Source organism: Stegodyphus dumicola, chromosome 7 (assembly GCF_044657685.1).
Source record: "Stegodyphus dumicola isolate Sdum_Otavi_A_Nest chromosome 7, ASM4465768v1".
NCBI lineage: Eukaryota > Metazoa > Arthropoda > Arachnida > Araneae > Eresidae > Stegodyphus > Stegodyphus dumicola.
In genome coordinates this window covers 109,776,550-109,797,090 of record NC_140774.1, presented here as the reverse complement: position 1 = coordinate 109,797,090, position 20,541 = coordinate 109,776,550, and the positions used below count along the sequence as shown (strand labels likewise).

The window sequence follows — 20,541 nt, the reverse complement described above, 5'->3', positions numbered from 1 at the left end:
ATATGATACCTATTCGTTTAAACTTCCACCTAAAATTTCAGCTGTATTTATTATTTCTATTTTCAAGATTTCAAACAAGTGACTTCAAGAGATAAACATTATTGAACCGACAGAAGAACAGAAGGGATTTGATTTTGAATTTGAATAAAAAATAAATAACAAAAATAACTGATTATTTTTATTGCGCACATTTATTTCCTGTGTCTTTGCATTCCTGTTATTAATCTCGTTTAATATGGAGTATTTAATTTATGTTAAATTTGAAACATTTATCTAAAAAAGTTTCATGCTAAATTTAATTTATAAGAAAATCTTCAAAGATATGCTTATCTTTGAAGCATTTATATATATATCAAGCAGATAATATTACATTTCGAAATATTATTTCATTCTGGGAAACTGAGTATTATTCCACTGAGAACTAAAATATGTGTTATTAAATATCAAAGATATACCAAATCTTTGGATAATAAATGAGTATCGTTAAGGATTTTGCAATTTTTATCTTTTAAGAATGTTTAAATAAATATAATAAACTGTAAACTTTGAATGCCTGCTATATCACAACAAATTCTTAGTTTTATAGCCTCCCAGACGGTACAGTGGTTAGGGAAGCCAATTGCGCTATCAAAGGGTCCTGGTTCGAAGCCCGAAGAAGGCATGGCTGTAACTGTTCGGCCCCTTTATAGGAGGCTAAGGTAGCACACCTATTAGGTGCCTGCATAATAAAGTGATCACCACTTTTGGCCTTAGTTAGCGGCTAAGTCGAAGTCGGCTGAAGGGCCGCCATTTGTGAAAAAAAAAGTATATATTTGTTTTTTTGTGGTATTGTGTAACGCAGCAACAATTTTGTTAACTAATTTCTATCACCTTCTCCGAAAGCCTAATACTTTATCTTATTAGACAATGCATTGCTTAGATTCAATACTTTTGATTTCACAGTTGATATTCCTAACCAAATGCACTTTTATCTGATAGACAAACTCCTTAAAAGTCGCATTTTATTAAAGTCTTCTTTATTGTCTTAATCTTAGATATACTACGACACTGTTGAACTTTTTAATGGCGAAGCGAAAACATATTTTAGTAAGCTTCTTCTAAACATCATTGATTCTGCATTTCATTTATTCTTGAACTGAATTAATCCATTTTTTTCTTTGACATTTAATAAAATATAATAAGTTTAATTTCATACTATTTATCTAAACTATTTAAATTTGCTTGTCTTTCCATGTAAATTCAAGCATCTTTAAAAAAATAGTTCTTTATAGCTTTCATACACTTAATGTTTTTTTTTCAATCGTTGTTATTCTTAAAATAAATCATTTTAAGATTCTTGCTAGGTGCGTCTTTTCTTCTTTCGTATATGAAGCATTTTAAAGATTTTCTTCTTGCTTCTATAAACGATACTCTTCCATTAAATTAACCATAATAATTTAGTTGTCAACCGATTTTCTCTTTCGAGTAGTCTAAAAAAATTTGCTAAATTCTGCACAATTTTAATTTCCATGCCAACAAATTCCATGCTATCAATATAATTCGGAATTCAGTGCATAACATTCTGCAACAGACCTAAATTTATGGGAAGAATTTACAAATCATAGTCAGCACGGTTTATGGTATAGTAAGCAAATGTAAAATTAAATCGAATCTTACATCATGAAAGAGGAACTAAATGAATCTTTCATCTCTAATTGTTGAAAATGATATACTTTTGTGTCGAAAAATAACGTTAAGACACAACAAAACATAGAGAACATAAAGATAAAATATGAAAATATACAAGTGATAAAAACATTGTAAATACAAATTTATATCAAGGAACATTTATGTAGAAAACCGCAATAATAATTCTGCATAAAGCGTATAACTATATCGAAAAATTTGCTTTCCCAAACTATTTCTAGAAAATTTGGTTTTCAAGTATGTCCTATAACTCATGTTTTTAATTAACTTGAAAAGTAAATATAATACGAATTATGCATAAATAATTTTCAGTTTAACACACCGGCACTGAGGTTAGTTTCCAACATCATCTAAATAAAAATAATCGAATATACTACTAGATCCATAAAAATATTCCACTATAAACGGAATGGAAATCATTAAAGAAACAATCTTTATATTTCTATCTGTCAAGCGCTAGAATTTGAAATAAAACATTTAATCTAAATTCGTTCGAAATATAAATGAATAGAATGCATGTACTTACCCTATGATGACAATGACGAAATCGAGAAAGTTCCATCCACTGCGCAAATAGGCACCAGGGTGGAACAAAAAGCCGTAAGCAATAATTTTCATAATGCACTCGATCATAAAAATGACTAAAAAGAGATATTCCGTCTTTTCCTGTAAAAAAGAGGAGAATATACCAACATTATTGCAATGTGACTTTTTATTAGAGCTAAAGATAAAATGTGAGTGATATCAATCACTGAACATCAAATCCCAAGCCATTATTAAGATTTGAATTGTAAAAAAAACTTTTTGTTGATAGCACATGTTTATTAAGTTCTTTATAATAAAGAAATACTACAAAAGAAAACATCAGAATGTTTTTCAATTTATAAAATGCATTATACTTAAAAATATAAGACAAGCTCAAGAGTGGTACACTAATTTAAAATAAATTAAAAGAAAAAAAATTTAAAGATTTCAGATTTTACATTAGGCTCAAAAGGGCGTTTTTTTAACGCTTTGTGTGTTACATTTATTTATTAAATATCATATTCTTCGCACTTAAACTATAAAATTCAAATAATTCAGTTCAACAGCAATATAGTGAAATAATTTTAAAATGAGCATATCTTTAGAATTTCCGATACACGGTCTCGCGGTGATGGAGATAAAAATGTTTTTCCCCCTACAATGTTGCTATTGCTCTCTTTGAAATTGTTGAGTTTGTTAATAAAAAATTCTTTAAAGTTTTACTTTACAAAATATGAAATAGATAATAAAACAAATTCCAAATTTGGACTTCCAGATGTCCATATTCCAGTGGGAACGTACGTTATTCAAAATTTGATGACTCTAGGTACCGTTATTTTATCACAATGCGAGAAACATACATACAGTTATGCAGATTTTTCATTATTTAATTTCTTTAACTATAATACAGGGCTCTAATATTTGGCGGCAACAATTCGGGAAGTGAGCTGACATTTATAGTGAACCAACGCAAAATATCAAAACGAAATTAATAGTCCTTCTTTGCTAATAAAATAAAGGGTACAGTTCTATATTTTCCGTTCTATTGAGCCGATTGCGGAAATTCAGCTTACGTTTTTTATGTCTCGAAAGCGCAATTTAGTACATATGTTAGATTTATATATAGCGTTGTTCTAACATATGTATTTTGACACAAAATCGGAATTTTTCTGAAATGATATACAAACTTTTTTTTACAGTTCAGATGTAAAAAAATATTTATATACAATATATATATTATTTATATACGAGGGTTGGGGCAAAAGTCATGGCAACTATTTTTTTCTTGTAGATATGTGAACGGATCACAAAACGTATATGTGTCGTGTGGAAGTTCTGCAGGCATATTGTGTATGCAGAACAACAGATGGCTCTGTGGTAGCGAGGGCTCTGAAATCAGTCAGTTGGTGAGTGTGGTGCGAGATGGAAGCAACCTGTGTTGAGCACCGCGCTTACATCAAAATAGCCGTTCTCCGAAGGAGAAATGCGATGGAATGTCAGTGAATTAGTAGAAACCCTTGAGAATAATGCCCTATCATATTGTACAGTAGCACGGTGAGTAGGAAAGTTTCAGCACGGACGTGTATCAACCAGTGATGAGCAACGCTCCGGACGACCGGTGAGTGTGTAGACCGACTTAGCACCGGCCGTCATCGAGCACCTCATGGATGAAGACAGACAATGGACGTTACTGGAGTTAGAGAGGGCAAGTGGCATTGAAAAACGCACCGTCCACAGGATATTGCGTAATGAGCTAGCGTCAGAATCCTTCCCCAGTCAAATTGATGGTGATCGTTGCGCATGACGTCAGCGGTGTCTTGTTTGCCACTTTGTTCCTCATGGCAGAACACTGACCGCACAGTACTACACTGACTTCCTGGTGCGACAGGTACGACGTGGTGTTCGGGATAAACGTCTGGATCTTGTGGACAGTGCAATAATTCTGCACGACAATCAGACGTAAGGTTCTTAGGACTCATTTTTAAAAATAAATTATTTGTAAGCTATTTCATATCAGCTTTGGAATTTAAGTTAAAATGCTACGAATATGAACTATATATTTATACTCCGGCTTCTTTAAAAATATATCTTAATTAAAAGGTAAAGATAAATTTTAAGATACAGAATAGAATCTTACAAACTTGCATAATATAAATTATAATGGTATTACACAAACATGATACATATATACATAAAAAGTAAAATTTAAAATACAAATGTTTATGAAAATTCATGCAAGAAATACTTACCAAATAATGATTAAGTTTATTAGAATCCATACAAGCGTGTGGAGTGTAGATAGCTAAGGCTACGCAGTTGCAAAATATTGTGAGAAGAATGAGATATTCAAAAGGCGTTCAAACAAAGTTGTTAAGGAACATTGAAAGCATAAATATCATGAAACATGAAAGAAAAGAAGCTTCAGAATGGAAGAATTTCAGTGCTAATATGATCAGTTTGTACAGTTAAATTATATTTAAAAATTAATAATATTTACAAAAATATATTCTACGAAATACATTCTTATCAATGCATTTATATTCAACTTATCAATATTTCAGCATTGTATTATAAATAGACGACAGTGCGATGAAATATAAGCAAAACAGCAAATGACGCGCTTAATTTTACGAGAGAGAGTCGAAGTAACCTAATGTGGAGACTAATTTTAAAATGATAAAGATGTATTAGTTTAGAAGTCAAACAACAAAAATCAGCGTTATATTTCCAAATTCTCATAGGACTACGTTCTATGGTTTTACTGAACCATCGAAACTAGTCCTGTGAAAATTTGAAAATATAAAGCTGATTTTTGTTGTTTGACTTCTAAATTAATATTTGTTCATCGTGTTATTGTTTCTTATTGATAAAGATGTACTTACTGTTTGTAGTGAAGTATCAATGAGCACTAGTTCGTTGCTTTAATTGGAAATATGCTATAAGAAAAAAATAAAATAAAAATAAAACAGAAGTCAATATGTTGTGCCAAATATACTTATAAGCTATTCAATCTATAGCTTAGGGTTCTAACTCCCTTGAGCCCCGCCCTAAATTGTTCCATATCCCATAACAAATTTATCACATATCCCTTATAACGGGCCCCATATCTCAAACAGCTTAGGGGCTCATCATGTCTAAATCCAGCCCTGCTAATATGCGTGTTTATGTAAAAGCACGTATCAAGAAAACCGAGCAATGTGTTTTCTATTTGTATATATTAAAGAGGAATTTTAAGAACTCAGAGAACAAATAAAATGTATTCAGGGGACTTTTCTATTTCGCTTTAACTAATTTACGGCTGGACTCTTCAAGTATGTACATTCACTTGCAAGAAATTCAGTATAAGCAAGGAGGTAAAAGAGGCGGTGTATGAGTGATTACAAGATGCGAAGCTTTTCCTATGAAATTCAGGCGTTACTGGAATGCTGATACACTTACATTGATTATTGGATTGAACTGGTGTTATGCTAAAAATGATGAAATGTTTCTGGGTTTATTTTGTATCTTCTGTTATTAAAACAAATTAAGGTTACTTGTTGAGCTTTCCTGCACTAAAAACAGTACTTACACGAACAATAACGTACAGGCTCTTTGCAGTTGTAGTATGGTGCAGGTTAGCGTTGTTCATAATCCATTAAATAATTCATCAACATCAAGAACTTTAACGAGACATAATTTACACATTAAAAAATTTGTATTTTTCATTCGCAACAATCGTCTGACGGATTGCGTTCTCTGAGCTTCTGGTAAAATGTTTTTTAGGGTTACCGTATCGGAAGCAATGTGCTCCCCATTATCGCTTACCATGACTCATAACCACATATTGCAATGTTACTATACTGATTGACTCTAAAAATAAACGAAAATTTAACCAATGCATGTATCAATATAAATGTAGTTAAAGTTTGCAGACATCTTTACATTTAATTTTAGCGCCCATATTAAGAGTAAATAATGCCTGTAATATTTCAGAGTGAGGAAATTAGAGGAATCATACGTAAAGTTACCGTTCGAAATATGAAGCTTTAACCTGACAAAATTAGATTGTCACAAAAAGTTATCCTTTTTTTCATTAAATGGATAATGAACTAATATTTTAAGCATCATGCTTTCTTAGGAAAGTTGAAAGAATCTATAAAAATAAGTACATACAGTAAAACCCCAATTAAACGATATCCAAGGGACGAATGAAAATCCTGAGAATTATTATTTAATTAAAAAACTAAAACTATCTCAATTTAATTTTAAACACAATCTATGTTATAAACAGCAAACACTAGTGTTTATATTTATAAGTTAACCATTTTTTCATGTTTTGAAGATATGCACACAGCAGAAATATCGAAAAAATCTTTAATACAAGACACGTTTCAATTGATTTTGTATGTTCAGATCAAACTAATGAAAACAATCGAGTGCAACATTAAGTCTGTATCGTTAAATAGGATTCAGAGATATATTCTGTAAATTATAATATTGACTGAATGGTATTAAGTGTTTTTACTTTTACAGAATTTCGAATGATAAGAGTGCTTCTCAGGAAGAAACTACAGAATGCCCGCAAAAAAACGTACAATAATTTATATTATATTCACAAGAAAACTGTGACAGTATGCAACTTAGGTTTAAAAGGTTTAAAGATAATCAAAGTTCCCCCTCCCCTCCCTAATAAAATTTTCCTCTACATGTGTTTGTTCAATTACCAGAAAAATGTCTGAAATATAACCTGTTACTTGAGACTACTTTACACCAATTTGACAAAGGCTTGCAGCATAGTTTTATTTCAGGTTTGTGAAATATGTCGCTTTTATTTTGCAGGTAATTTTATTCATAAAGCTCCCAGAAACGAACCCTAAGATGGACATCTGCCCTCAACGGCCAATTCAAAGTTCCAAGAAAACTAGGACTAAACAATTGTGAGCATCCAAAGCCACAACATCCAACTTCAATATTATTATTGGCATATCTTTTAGTTATAATTCTATTAAGAAATTCTAACTTCACAATACAATAGGTGAGCTACTTTATCTTGTGACTACAACTTTACTTTTTCCTACGGTATTTATTATATTTTTTGACACAGCTGGTCAAACATCCAACACTTGTTTTCATTCTGAAATAAATTCTATTTTAAGAAATCATATTTATTGTTTTTGTTACGAATAAACTATTATAGTTCTCCAGTGAAGGTAAGATATGATTATGTAATCCAAAAATAAAATAACAGCAATTGTTATTAAGTAATTAATAATTAACGCCAGTTCCACTGTTTTACTTTTTAGATTCTGCTGGTTTATTTAACGTTCCATTCTGAGATATAAAGATATATGCTTATATCTTTATGTCACCTTAAATATTTTCCAGTTTTAATATTTACAAACAACTTTTAATTCATGGCTCTAGTTTGTGCTTAAACACATTTGATGCTAACCGAAAAAAAATCATAGGTGAAAGAAACATAATGCATTACAGTTATTACAGTAAGAGCCAGATATGCACGTTTCGACGTTCCAGATAATAATTCCCATTTTTAAGACAGAGTTGACAAAGTACATTTATAAATTAGAGTTTACGTATTTCATATTTAGAATAAAAATGTGCGGCGAATTTTATTGGTTTGAATTTTATTCATCTGAAGAAAGATATTTAACTTAATTTCTTATTCTCATTAGATTCCTAATCTATCCCTAAATATCTGTTATAAATCACATTTAAATTTATTTAAATTCATTAGAATGCTAGTAAAAGAGCTCATCGTATTTCACTTAGTTTCTTTAATTCTTATACTTTCTTTATATTTTTTCTTATTCTTGTATAGGAATATATCTTCATGTATATGAAATATGTTTAATTGATATCAGAATTTTCAGTACATTATCAACTTTAAGGTAAGGGAATCTCATGTATAAGATCATCTTACATTTTGAACGATTCTTACACTAAATACAAAAACGTTAATATATAATATAGGTTCGCATAAATATATGACTCGTTAGGTTGAAGATTATTTGCAAGTAAGAAATTAAGCAGTTTAAATAAAAACCTTGAGATAATCATATTAGCTAGTTTTATCTTGAAATAAAGTTAACATAGTATGACTCAATTTAAGGAGAAAGCGATGAACTATTTTAATGTACTATTTTAAAAATACTGTATGCGTGTAAGATGTATATAATAGCTTTCAGAAAGGCATTTTATAAGATGAAATTTTGTCTTATACTCGGATTTGTGTGGCATTTTCCCTGTAAACTATTAATACACTCATTCAAAGGTACAAAAGTTGATTAGTTGCGATTTGATAGCAGCCGTCTCAGTAAAAATAGAAATATGTGCGTAAAAATGCGAAATTATGGTAATTTTAAATGATCTAAAACGTTTTAAAACTGATATGGAATAATTTTAGAACACATAATTGTTTTCCTGCAGCGGAAAGTATAATTTCTTTTTAAGCTTTAGAATACACAGCACACGACTGATAATAATATGAAATAAAAAGGATATTTCCATTCGACGATGCTAATGCAAAGTTTTCTAAGCGGGTTTTCTAATGTTAGGCAAAAGAGAGCTTTGCTTGGCCTTTCTAAGACTTTTGGGCCTTTCCGATGGGTTCTTTTCCTTTCCTTGGGAGTAATGGCTGTACCAGCTCCACCTGTAGCTCCGGCAGTCGAGGAAGGCTTATGGGTCGTCGCACCCAAGGCTTGCTGCCAGGCGGTAGATAAAGGTTTGCTATCTGCCGAACTGGCCACTTCTCCGTCACTCCCGACATTTGCCTGCTTGACTATCATAGGTTTGGGGCGTTGCTGCTCGGATGGTGAGAGTCCAGGGGAAGACGAAGAGGAAGAGGACGGAGGTGCAGATAGGTGATGTATAGTGGGGGAAGATGACCATAGTGGGTCCTCGAGGAGGTTGCTGCTGCTTCCAGCCACCGGAATGGAAATGTTACTGATGGCTAAAGGATGGCGTCTGTTGATGAGGTAGCGTGGCTGTTGGAGAGGGATTTGATGGCTGGACGAAGCAGAAAGGGAGTGCTGGAGCAGTGGATGTGGTTCCATAGGGTAATCTTGATTGCCTAGCGAAAGAGAGAAAGATGCACACATGTAGACAAGTTTAGGATTTAATTCGAAATGCCAAAAATACAAAAGCATTTAAATTAAATATTGTATCAGAAATAAAACCTGTCTAGATTCTGGAGTACGTTTTAACAAAGTGAAATATCTATAGAGAGATGAATACATCTTATTTACATCTCATTTGCAAAATGCAACAAAGAAACTTTGCAGTCAACCTATCTTGACCAAACTGAATCTGGAAAATACTGGAATTTAATGCATACTTATAACGGCTTATAACATAGTAATAATTCATCATTCGTGCTAAATATTAACAAAAATGCATCAACCATAAAAACTTAGCCATCACATTAATTAAAATGAAACTGTCGTGCAATCAAAATCTGTGATTTTATTTCTTAAAATTTGTTTATATTTGAAAGATTAAAAGAAATAATAATACAAAGAACGATAAAACGTAAATATAAATAAACCACTTTTTTAAACTTTTGTGCATATTCTTAGTCTAATTGTTATTTTTACGTTTATTCGCAAATATTTGTATTATGTTGTATTATGTTTCATATGTTGAAGAATATAGAGAAAAATGTAAGGGATCAATGAATAAATCCATTCTTTTTAAAGGGGTCGATGCAAGATGAAGAATGGTAATCCTAACTGACTTAATGGAATTTATGGAATCCTAATGGATTTTAGACAGATAGCTCTCGTGTGTTTTACCTTATATAATTAAAGAAACAAGCAACAATTAAGTAATTGTCATAGTATGCCAAGGTAGTCATCTTGCCAAGTCTGAAATTTTAGGTTTACAATATTCTCATATTATTATGTTTTCCGATATGCCACGATTTCTCTTATTGCTGAAATTATACCTAAATAAAATGACAGCGAGTAATGCACCTCGCAATAACATAAAAATTTATTTCATTTCAAGACACCGATCTCTAAATAACGTACCTATTGTTCGCCATTTTTTAAGAAAACTTATTTCATCACTGAGCACTTCAAAGGTATACTTAATGAAAAGTATAATTTTCGAGCAAAATATGAAATGTAAATGATTTAAAAATAAAAAGTTTTTTTAGTTGAAATATGCGTACATTTGATGTTGTACATCATATAAATAAACCTATACACAAAAGGTGCATCAAGTAGTTCTGATGTACAATACTACATACATATGTACATAGGCGTCCTTACCTACTTACTTTCTGCAATAAGTATTTTATGTTTCCTACGTTGTTGCTATTCTTTCAGTACTTTCCTCCCTTTCTTAACTAATTTTGTCTCCCGAAAATCGAGAGGGGAAAATTATGCGAGTAATTTAATTTCGTAAGAAAGCGGTTAGAGTAAGAACATAATAAATGAAAAGTAGTCATGGATAAACTACTGGTGGCTGTAACAATACTATTATTTTAAAGGATACCTATAGTACAATAAGAATCTAATTAAAATTACCATTGCAATATCTGATGGATATTGAACCGATATCTGATGGTAATTCAGCCCTAGGGACACCTCACATGAATGAGTCTTGACCGCAGTTTCCAAAACGGACGTCGGAGGGCATCGTCCAGAAGGGCAGAATGAAAGAGAAAGGAGGCGAACAAAAGCCTCGAATTTTGGAAAATCGTACCTCCAGCTCAGTGTACAAGAGAGGCTACACTGAGCTGGAACGTAAATAATTGAAGTAAGGTGAAAGGTGAAATCATACTTTTCGAAAGTTTTCTTGATGTGGGAACACTGGCCACATCCGGATAGCTTAACGAAGAATCTCCAAGAAATATGTTTGAATTAATAAATGCAAGGTAAAATAAAGCGGATGAAATGCTAACGGCAAAATGCAAAAACAAATTGAATACGCTAACTAAAAATAAAAATAATAAAGGGAATAGAATTTAAAAATAAACTAGCCGTCAAAGGAAAAAACTATGTATAAGAGAAAAATGGTAAGATTACGCGAATATTTTTTTAAATTTTCAGAATCATGCGCTATAAAGCTAGGGAGGAAAGTATACACGGAAATATGGTATTTTGTTGACTGAAAATACAAATAAAGTTTTTTTTAAGTTTGCAGTTGAATACACATGTGCATAATATGTTTTTAAGTTATGCAAATAATTCATAGTTAATTGTGAATAATTCATAATTTTTTTTCATAGTAAGTTCGTTTCCATTATAAAACGCTTAAAAGCTTTATTATAGTGCGGTCTTAATATTAATTGCACCCAGCTTTTCTAACAAAGAATAGTATAATAGTTATGATGAAGTTACATTTTGACTGAAAATTCTGTCTTATTTGCTCACAGCCTCAACTTTCGGTACATTTGTATAACACGACTACCTTGGCATACTATGACAATGTTTTACCAATAAAAAGGTAAAAGTTACTTATCGGGTGCAAGTTAGTGCCTTTCGCGATTTTTATAAAACAGATTCTAAAACTATCGATATTTATCCTATGTTGGCAAACATTATCAATATATAAAAAGACCATTATTTAAAATACAAATTTTAATTATTAAATGAGGATTACGTGATACATTAAAAAATAAAGCACTAATATTCGTCTCTAAATCTTTCCACAATTTTTTTGCACTGTTCTTGTCTCCAAATACACAACTATCTAATATTTTCCTTCTAAAGAAACATCAGAGAATTGCCGAGACTAGGTATCGCGCAAACCTCGGTAACACCGGCTATCTATCTAACGCCTCTCCTTGTTGTTCCTTTTAGAGTTTTTGCGGCAAAATTCTGTATTTCGCTAGAAATTTGACAGCAGTTTTTTACATTATTGACAAATCTCACAAGTGCATATTTTAAAATTACGTTTAAGGCAATATCATGATTTGTTTATAAAACCGCTGGAATTTGGAATGCGACAAAAAGAGGCATATGAAAATGGTGATGCTAATAGATAGAAGGATCTTTATGCGCGTTGTTCTCAGGGTTTGGCACATCATGAAAATTTGGCAACTTCCTTAAAGGGGTTAGCTATAACACGTAAGTATCCAAATTTCAATATTTTAAAAGTACAGGCTACCTAATTGAGAACTAAATTAATGAAACCATTAAAAAAATAATGATAAGTTGTCTCTAGAAACATTTTATTCCTTAAAATGGCTCACGCACTCAGAAGTGATTTATAATATAATAATTATACCGCTTAGCAAATAATGATTTAAAAGCAATAAACTCAATAAATTAGTAATTTAAATCTTTATTTTCTTGTTTAACAATACGTCTAATTAATAACATTTAAATACATTTTATTTATTACATATTCCCTCAATAATTATGAACATTCACATAATTTCCGTTATTATTAAAAGATATCTCAAATGCTATATATTACGTACCTCAGTACACAGATTTTTTTAAATTATTCTATCTTTGCATTGTTTTTCAGAGAGCTTCCTACCATGTGAACGCAGAAACTGAATGTACGTGTTTTGAAAATTCAGACGTTTATATGTTTTAGGCTGTCTTATAGATATGTTCCTATTAGACATTTCCTTGTCTCTCTTGGCAATATATTGCGAAATAAAGATAACAAAGCTTTCCTTCCCAAATCTTTCGATAATGGCGAAGCTTCTCGAAAGTAAGTAATTGTGCGTATAGCATGAATTCGTTTCCACTGAACCGTAATTGCGAAGCCAAATGCATGCCCGTTTGCTCATAAGCTCCCCTTTCAGGATTCATATCCAATATTCTATTTCATCAGTTGAGCAATCTTTCTCTCACTGTTGAGCGGACTGTCGTTTCCAAAAGTGGTCTCCTTTCAGTTCACATGAATTCGTATTAGATGCAGAAGTAGAGAAAGGAATAAGATCTTTTGAAAGATTTCAGCTATGACAAGTTTCCTCTTGTAAAGGTTATTGATGCAATATGTCATAAAATAGATGCATTTTTCCATTTTAAAGTTGTCATTATTATATTACAGCAAGCTATTTAATTGAAAATATGCTTCGTATATATATCATTTAAGTGCAGCAGAACTCCAAACATCCGTACTAACTAACAAAGAAAATCTGTCACTCATAATAGTTTTTTGGGGATAATATATAGAAATTTGCTCATCTGGAAAGCATACAGAGACCAAAAATTAGTTTTTCAGACTAAGTAAGCGAATTAAAACCTGCAAATTATAACGTAAACTGGCGATGCAGCCATATTTGGGAAGTTTTCCCAGAACTTCAAAATCATATTTTTCTAGTCAACAGGTGCTCGATGCTGATAAGAAGAATGGAAAATCAGTGCAAGAATTAATGCAAGCAGAATCTTAATTTGTATGCATTAATTCTTGCATGAGTTTAATTCTTTTGTATTTTACACATCGTTTTTACTCGTCTGTTTTCCCTATAGTTTCTGGCAATCCTTTGAATTTTCAGGTAACTCGTTTTCTTCCACAAAGCATACAGAAAAAAAGTTCTCTTAAATTTTAAAATGAATTTATCCGTGTAGTATTTGTTTTTGTTTTACTAATTGATTTGCTCTTTGAGTCCATGGGCTCTGACTGAAAATGCGATTACGTTGCTTCAAGAAAACAAGGATATTTCATGAAGCTGATGGTTCTAAAGATCAAAGCACGTGTGAAGAACAACAATACGATGACGACGACTATGGCAACAATGAGAATGGCGATGACCTGCAAGCTATAGCAGAGGGGACGTAAACAGCTGTTCCAGCAGCAATATATCACTTTGGGGCATAGTGTAATGGACAATTTTAGACATTGTATTGTTAAAATTACTATGTATTTTTTATTGAAATGTAGGTTTCTTTTAAATAAATAACGATAGCATAGTTACCACTAATTTATTTAGGAGTATTCTTCATTTATTACATTCTTACTGTAACCATATTCTTTCAGAAATTAAATAATTCTCATAATTTTCCTTTTTTGATTTTTGCACGGTAAAATTAGCCAAAAAGGGGGGGCATAGAAATACGCCAGTAAATGCGGTGTTATTTTATGGACAATAACACCTTTATTTTCAATTAACATTTGTTTACACTTTTGCAACAGTTAATGCAAGAGTTAAGTTCTCAGAACCCGCACAATTCCAGGACACCTACGTAGCTAGGTTACCATTCTCACTTACTGCAAAGACTTGAATGCCAAAACAGTAATCGATTATCGCTCAAATTGTGATCACGTGATCCTTCAGAAGCAGAACTTTCGTCCGATTGGTTGTCTCTACCCGGGACCCGAGACATTTTCTGTGAGGTTTGAAAAAATCCCGCGTAGCCGCAACATTGTTTCCGTAGCTACGCGGGACTTCGCTTCCAGTGGGGCTCTTACCAATGCTGCCAGAATCTCGTTTCTCAGAAAAGTCCCGTCTAGCAGGGACTGTAGCCATATGTGATAACATCTTTACAACGCTAATCTAACTCTTTTTTCCTACAATAACATTATTACTCCAGTCCATAAACATCCAATATAAATTTATCTCCAAGAATAATAAATATTTCTGATATTAAACTATGTAAATAATAATATTTATATCAGATAGACGTATTCTGATGACAATTATTTTAAGAGTACACAATGGAAAAACAGAAAATATGTTATCATATTTTCCACACGTACAGTTAGTTACCTTCTTATTAGCTTAAAATTAGTTTAATTAATAAAAGCGTTAGTTAACATACATACTTACATATTTTACGAAACAGAAAATGTAAAAAAAAATTATATTCCTCTCACAAAACAGAGACTTTCATTGTTGCTACAGTTATCGTCATATTTTTCAATTATTATCAATCAAAATGTTTAGTTACACATATCAGTATTATGCGGAAGTGAAACACGATTTTAGCATCAACTAAAACCTTTCATTATTTAACATAGTTTGATAATTTTCAGTTCTGCAACACAACCTTGTTGTTTTTATGTTAAACTCTGTCACAACTGAAAAGTTGCCATCTGTTGTTCTCGAAATCTATATTACTGTAATATTACTTTGGTTGATTTATCAGTTAAAATTTATGCTCAGTTACCAATAAGCGAAAAATCGGGAAAAGACTTAAAAATGTTTCAAAGAACAGTAGGATTCAACTTAGCATCGAATATAAAATATAATACTATAGAATGATGGTAAAAATATGTCTGCCGACTTTTGTTCGCAATAACAGAACAATGTGTATTATTCTTCCTAAACAGTGCTATTATTACTGGTTGACATAACAATCTCAAGTATTTTAAAAGTCCTTGTGGCATCAAAACTGCAGTAAAGCTGTTCGGTGTATTACTTATAGTACAAATATGCAATTTTGATTATTTGTGTATTTTACTCTTTTTTGTAAATCTTAAAGTTAAAATGCATTGCTGCAAGTAATAAAACTACTGTAAGAATATTAACGCAAGATCAGAATTAGAAAACCAAAAAAGACTTATAAAAGATGTTTAACCTAACCAAAAAGACTACTGCTGTCTATAATGCTTTATTGATATTTGTAAAAAGGAAGTAGATAATTATCGCTATTTCCGACCGTATTTTCGAAATTTTTGCACCTGCTTAGTGCCAATAATGAAGAAATATTTAAGCTGTGATAACTGCATCTTTTGTATAACACCTAGATTTCATCATCACCCTTTAGGACAAACCCAACGAAAATATCCCATGAAAATTAGGAAGCCAAATTACCATAACTGGCGAAAAATATGTACCGAAGTACTGTAACATGTTTTTCGAAAAACATTTCTTTTGTAACAGTCCTCATTGATTTATCTCTTTCTTACTGATCTAGTGTAGAAAACATTTTATTATTTTTTTTATTTCCCTGCGGGATGTTTCTTGAATAATTCCTGAACTGTGCTGTAAGTCCTTGTTTTGATAACCGTCTGCTAAAAGAGTTCAATTTTCGATTACTATCTTTCACCTAACTATCCGAACTGTTCATCAAAAGACTTAGAAATCCTCCTTGAAAGGAAAATAACGAAATGCAATAGATTAGTAATGATAATGGTCATTAAAAAGCAATCTATTCATACATTAGTAATTCATTTCTCATGACATATATATCGTAAAATTAAAATTCCGTAAAAGGGAAAATCTGTTGTAAAAATGACAAAACAACAGAAAAAGTGTAATTACAAAAGCTCACATTCCTTTTTGGAAAATCTGGTAAGAATGAAACAAATTTAATTACAAGAAAATACCACAGATTAAATAAGGAAGAGGAATTGAAAGGCGTTTTAAAACCTAAAAAAGTTTTATTTCTTGTTAACTCACAAAGATTTATAGTATTAAAATAATTATAGTATTAAAATAACACTGGCAGGATATGGATGTTTCTCCAAAAGGAATGGGTTGAATATTTCTACTTTGATAAATTTATGTTCACGTTTTCCAATATTTTTAAAGTATTTGACAACAGTATATTGATAAATTTTGTTAAGTGTGCAAATTTTGAGTTTTACATATTACATAATTTTTAATGCATGTACCAAGAAACATCTGTCATCTTTCTGACAAATTTGTTTTCGACTATATAGAGTTACTGCGTGCCTGCATACAAGTGCTGCATGTAATAGTAATACAAATCTTAAAATTGTTTTAAAACCGAGTTCCCTCCCATTTGAGGATCAGAAGTAACGAACGTAATATAATATTTCATTTCTTAAGGTTCCCTTTAACCGAATTTATAAAACGAAGTATAATATATCTTGTGGAATGAATTTAATTTTCATTGAGATGTTTAGAATGATCTATTTTCCCAAGCTCAGAGGTAACTGAATACAATAGACAGGAAGTTTATCTAATATATAATAAAGTTACACTATTTAGCAAGTAACATTCGTTATACTTCTTTGAAATTATAATGCGGATTAAAAATATTACAGAACTAAATATATTTTGTTCGAATGGTCTGCGTTTAATTGTGTACTATAATTTTGGTGATGTGACATCTTTTAGTTAAGGACATAGAAAGGTTTTATATGGCTGGCTGTTTTAAATATTTCTTTTCCAGTTCTCGAAAATAGGATACATAGAAACATAGAAATATAGAAACACAGATACATAGAAAGTAATATGCTAAAACGAATTATCCTAAAAGTAATGCCTTATGTTAGAAAGGCGAAGCGAAAAAAAATGTGTGTTGCGGATGTGAATGCACTCATATGTTCGAGGTCAAAGGAATTCTCTTTTTCCTTTCTTTCCTCCCTCAACGTTAAAGCATGAGTAGAAAGTTAGTTAAAGCGAAGGCGAGTTTTCTACTCCAAAGTTTACATTTAGTTTAACATATTGTACGTGTCTATTATGTACACATGCTTAATAATGTTTAGAAATTATTAAGCAAATAATGTTTAAAAATGCTTAATATTGTTTAGAAATGTTTTGAACGAAATCATTGCAAATATTAAAGATTTTTTTAATTTCATGAGTTGATTTATTTTATTAACTTTACTTCTCATTGTTACGCAAAATTTGAGTTACGTTGTAAATAAAACAACAAAATAATTGATAAACTTTCGTTTAATTTTTATTATATATTATTTATTTGTTATTTAATTTTGTTTAATCTTATCTCCAACTCTAGGGTAATTAAAAACTCGCAGAAAACGGATGTTTACAATTTCGGACAAAATATATCGCCATTATTATATGGTCACATATTACTTTTAAGCTTCTTTCTATACCTTGACCAGCTACTGGCGAAGTGGATGAGACGTTTCAATATTGGTACTTAATTTGAATATTGGCCGAGTGCTAATACTCGGAATAGCTCTAGCTGCTTGGATTATTCGAGTATTTTCTTTGTATTACAGGAGTAGAAACCAATCTCCCTTAGAAAATTCTACACAAAGGTATCCTTTCCTTTGGCATATATTACACGTGTGCTTTTGCATTAATTATTTAGCGGACCAGTTGAACAACCTTTTACACGTTATGAATTTAATACTGTTTATAAGAAATTCGCTTTCAATAATTTAGTATATTCAATAATTTGAAAAAAAAAAAAAAAAAAAAAAAAAAAAAAGAACTGCATTCTAACATGAAAATAAAAATAAATTAAATAATTTTAGAGTACATTTATCATTGTAAATTTTCTTAGATGTTTTCTTTGCAGGTTTTGTTTAATGAAAGGCTTATAGATATATGAATTCATTATGTTTTATTTTCTTATGTTATAGCTTGGCCTAAAAAAGGTATTTGTAGGTAGGTACTTTTGTAACTTGTACTGCTGATTTTGTGTTTTTCCTTAGTGCAACTTCATTATTCTCTCAACTGCACCCATGCTGACACCGTTTTGTTTTTAGCAATTTTTTAATAATTTTTCCCCTTAATAGAACTTTTGTTCTGCTTAAATGACGCTCAAACAAACGCGTATGCTTTTTGCTACAAAACACATTTGGGTTTCCCTATTTTTATTAACTTCTGGCTAATTTTTTTCTGATTCTGAGATTTCACTTATGATTCTGTAACTACTTTTGATTGGAGCAAATTTTTTCTGAAATGAATATATTTACTGCTTTTAATAACTAACGTAAAATGCTATAAATATTTTAAAATTCTTCCAGAAATAAATTTTAAAATGCTGAATTGATCCTTTGAAGTTGTGGTGCGCTCTATAAGGCAGAACTACAAATTAATATAGTCGTATAACATCTAACATGTCGACCATGAAAAATAAGAAAATATTCCTATGATTTACTAAATATAAGTAATCTTCTAAATATATTATATTTCCTAAATGTTCCCATGGATCTTTTACTTTATAAAGCTACGTTTCTTCATCAATGCTATAATGGACGCAGTATTAAAGTGTCATTTAATGCTACTCTTATATTCAATATTCAGAATTCAACTTAGGTGATATTTAGGAGTTTTCAACCAGATGCCTTGGATAGATTTTTTAAACCTGTTTATCATTTTATTTCATTTCATACTTATTTATTTACTTATTTTTTATTTTGCGGAAGGTCTCATCTGCAAAAAAGAACAAAAATGATTTATTTTTATTAAAAATACGGAGATTGTTCTTTCCGATTTATATATAAATAAAAATGGGTATTAATTACATGATTTTGTTCCCTTTTTAATTTTCATTTGTATTTCTAAAATCAACGGTTTTAAATTTTCTTTAAAATCTTTTCATTTGACTACAATATTACCGTTAGTGTTACATTAAAAGTGCTGTGAAGTATTTGTGGTCGATATATATATTTTCGGAGGAAATCTAAAAGCGTTCTTTCTGTAAGCTTCAAATTGTTTGAACAATTATCCTCTGTTCCGTTTTTAACAAGGTCTAGAACAGTCTAATTAGGAAGACTTGATGCTTATTGGTGCCGCTAAGAATATTATTTACACCAGGAACTGAAATTCAGTGTTACGGGCCATTGACAAGTGGCAAGAAAACACTTCCAAGGTTCTCATACTCAGGTCTGCTTAAGTCCCACTCTAAATAGTTTTAGTTTCTTTATCGTTACTCTTTATTAAGCTAATAAACTTTTCTTTTAAATGATAGAAAATTATTCCGAATAAAGGAATTTTTTTATGTAATAATTTTCTATTATAATTCTGTTTTATAAACTATGGTTTTGGATATTACACAAGTTCTGCCTAAATTTACGAACAAATAACACACTTAGCAAGAAAATAAAGATTCTTCAAATGTCATTATTTTCTATCATAAATGCGATTAGTCGCCTATAATTTCCGAAATGAGATTTAATAAAAACATGATGTTATCTGCAAAAATATTAATTTAAAAGCTATATATAAAAGCAAAAGCATGCTGAAAACTTAGGAATCGTTTATTCATAAAAATTATTTAACAAATCATAAATATGTACGTAATATATGTATTGGTTTTATAAACATGTATGCAAATGTAACTTATATATTTTGAATTTATATACACGCATACTTACTTACGATTATATGAGCTTTTCTTTTGTGTACCAATGTGCAGTATTTTTACATATATATTGGTTGCCTTTAACATGTATAATTTTTCAACTGAAATACTCAAAAGTGGTTTTGGAACTCACTATTAAATACAAGTGTACATAAATTCATAGCTTAATAGAATATTTTCAAACCTTTTGGGCATTGCATTACGCTTCCTCCCATCCTATCCCACAAAACATTTGCGTCAGCAAGAGTGAGGGATGATTGGCGACAGCCTAAAAAACTTAACAAATCTTTTGGTGCGAAGTTAAAATCTGAGACTTTTTCGATTTTTTTTCCTTATTTGTTTTCACTCTGAAGCGAAGTAATATGCACGTGTTTACCATGAATTGAAGAAC

The 20,541-nt window shown here is 30.8% G+C and overlaps 1 protein-coding gene across 9 annotated transcripts in view; it reads right to left on the bottom strand.

Annotated features, from left to right (window-relative positions):
- LOC118202388 (muscle calcium channel subunit alpha-1-like) overlaps positions 1 to 20,541 on the bottom strand; it is a 674,690-nt gene that overhangs the window by 340,025 nt on the left and 314,124 nt on the right. For all 9 annotated transcript variants that reach the window (XM_085820710.1, XM_085820709.1, XM_085820713.1 and 6 more), the window contains exons 2-4: positions 8,713 to 9,280; positions 4,461 to 4,566; positions 2,213 to 2,352 (exon numbers count right to left, since the gene is read on the bottom strand). In XM_085820710.1, the coding sequence (XP_085676836.1) occupies positions 2,213 to 2,352; positions 4,461 to 4,566; positions 8,713 to 9,280 (814 nt within the window). The remainder of the gene's footprint in view (positions 1 to 2,212; positions 2,353 to 4,460; positions 4,567 to 8,712; positions 9,281 to 20,541) is intronic.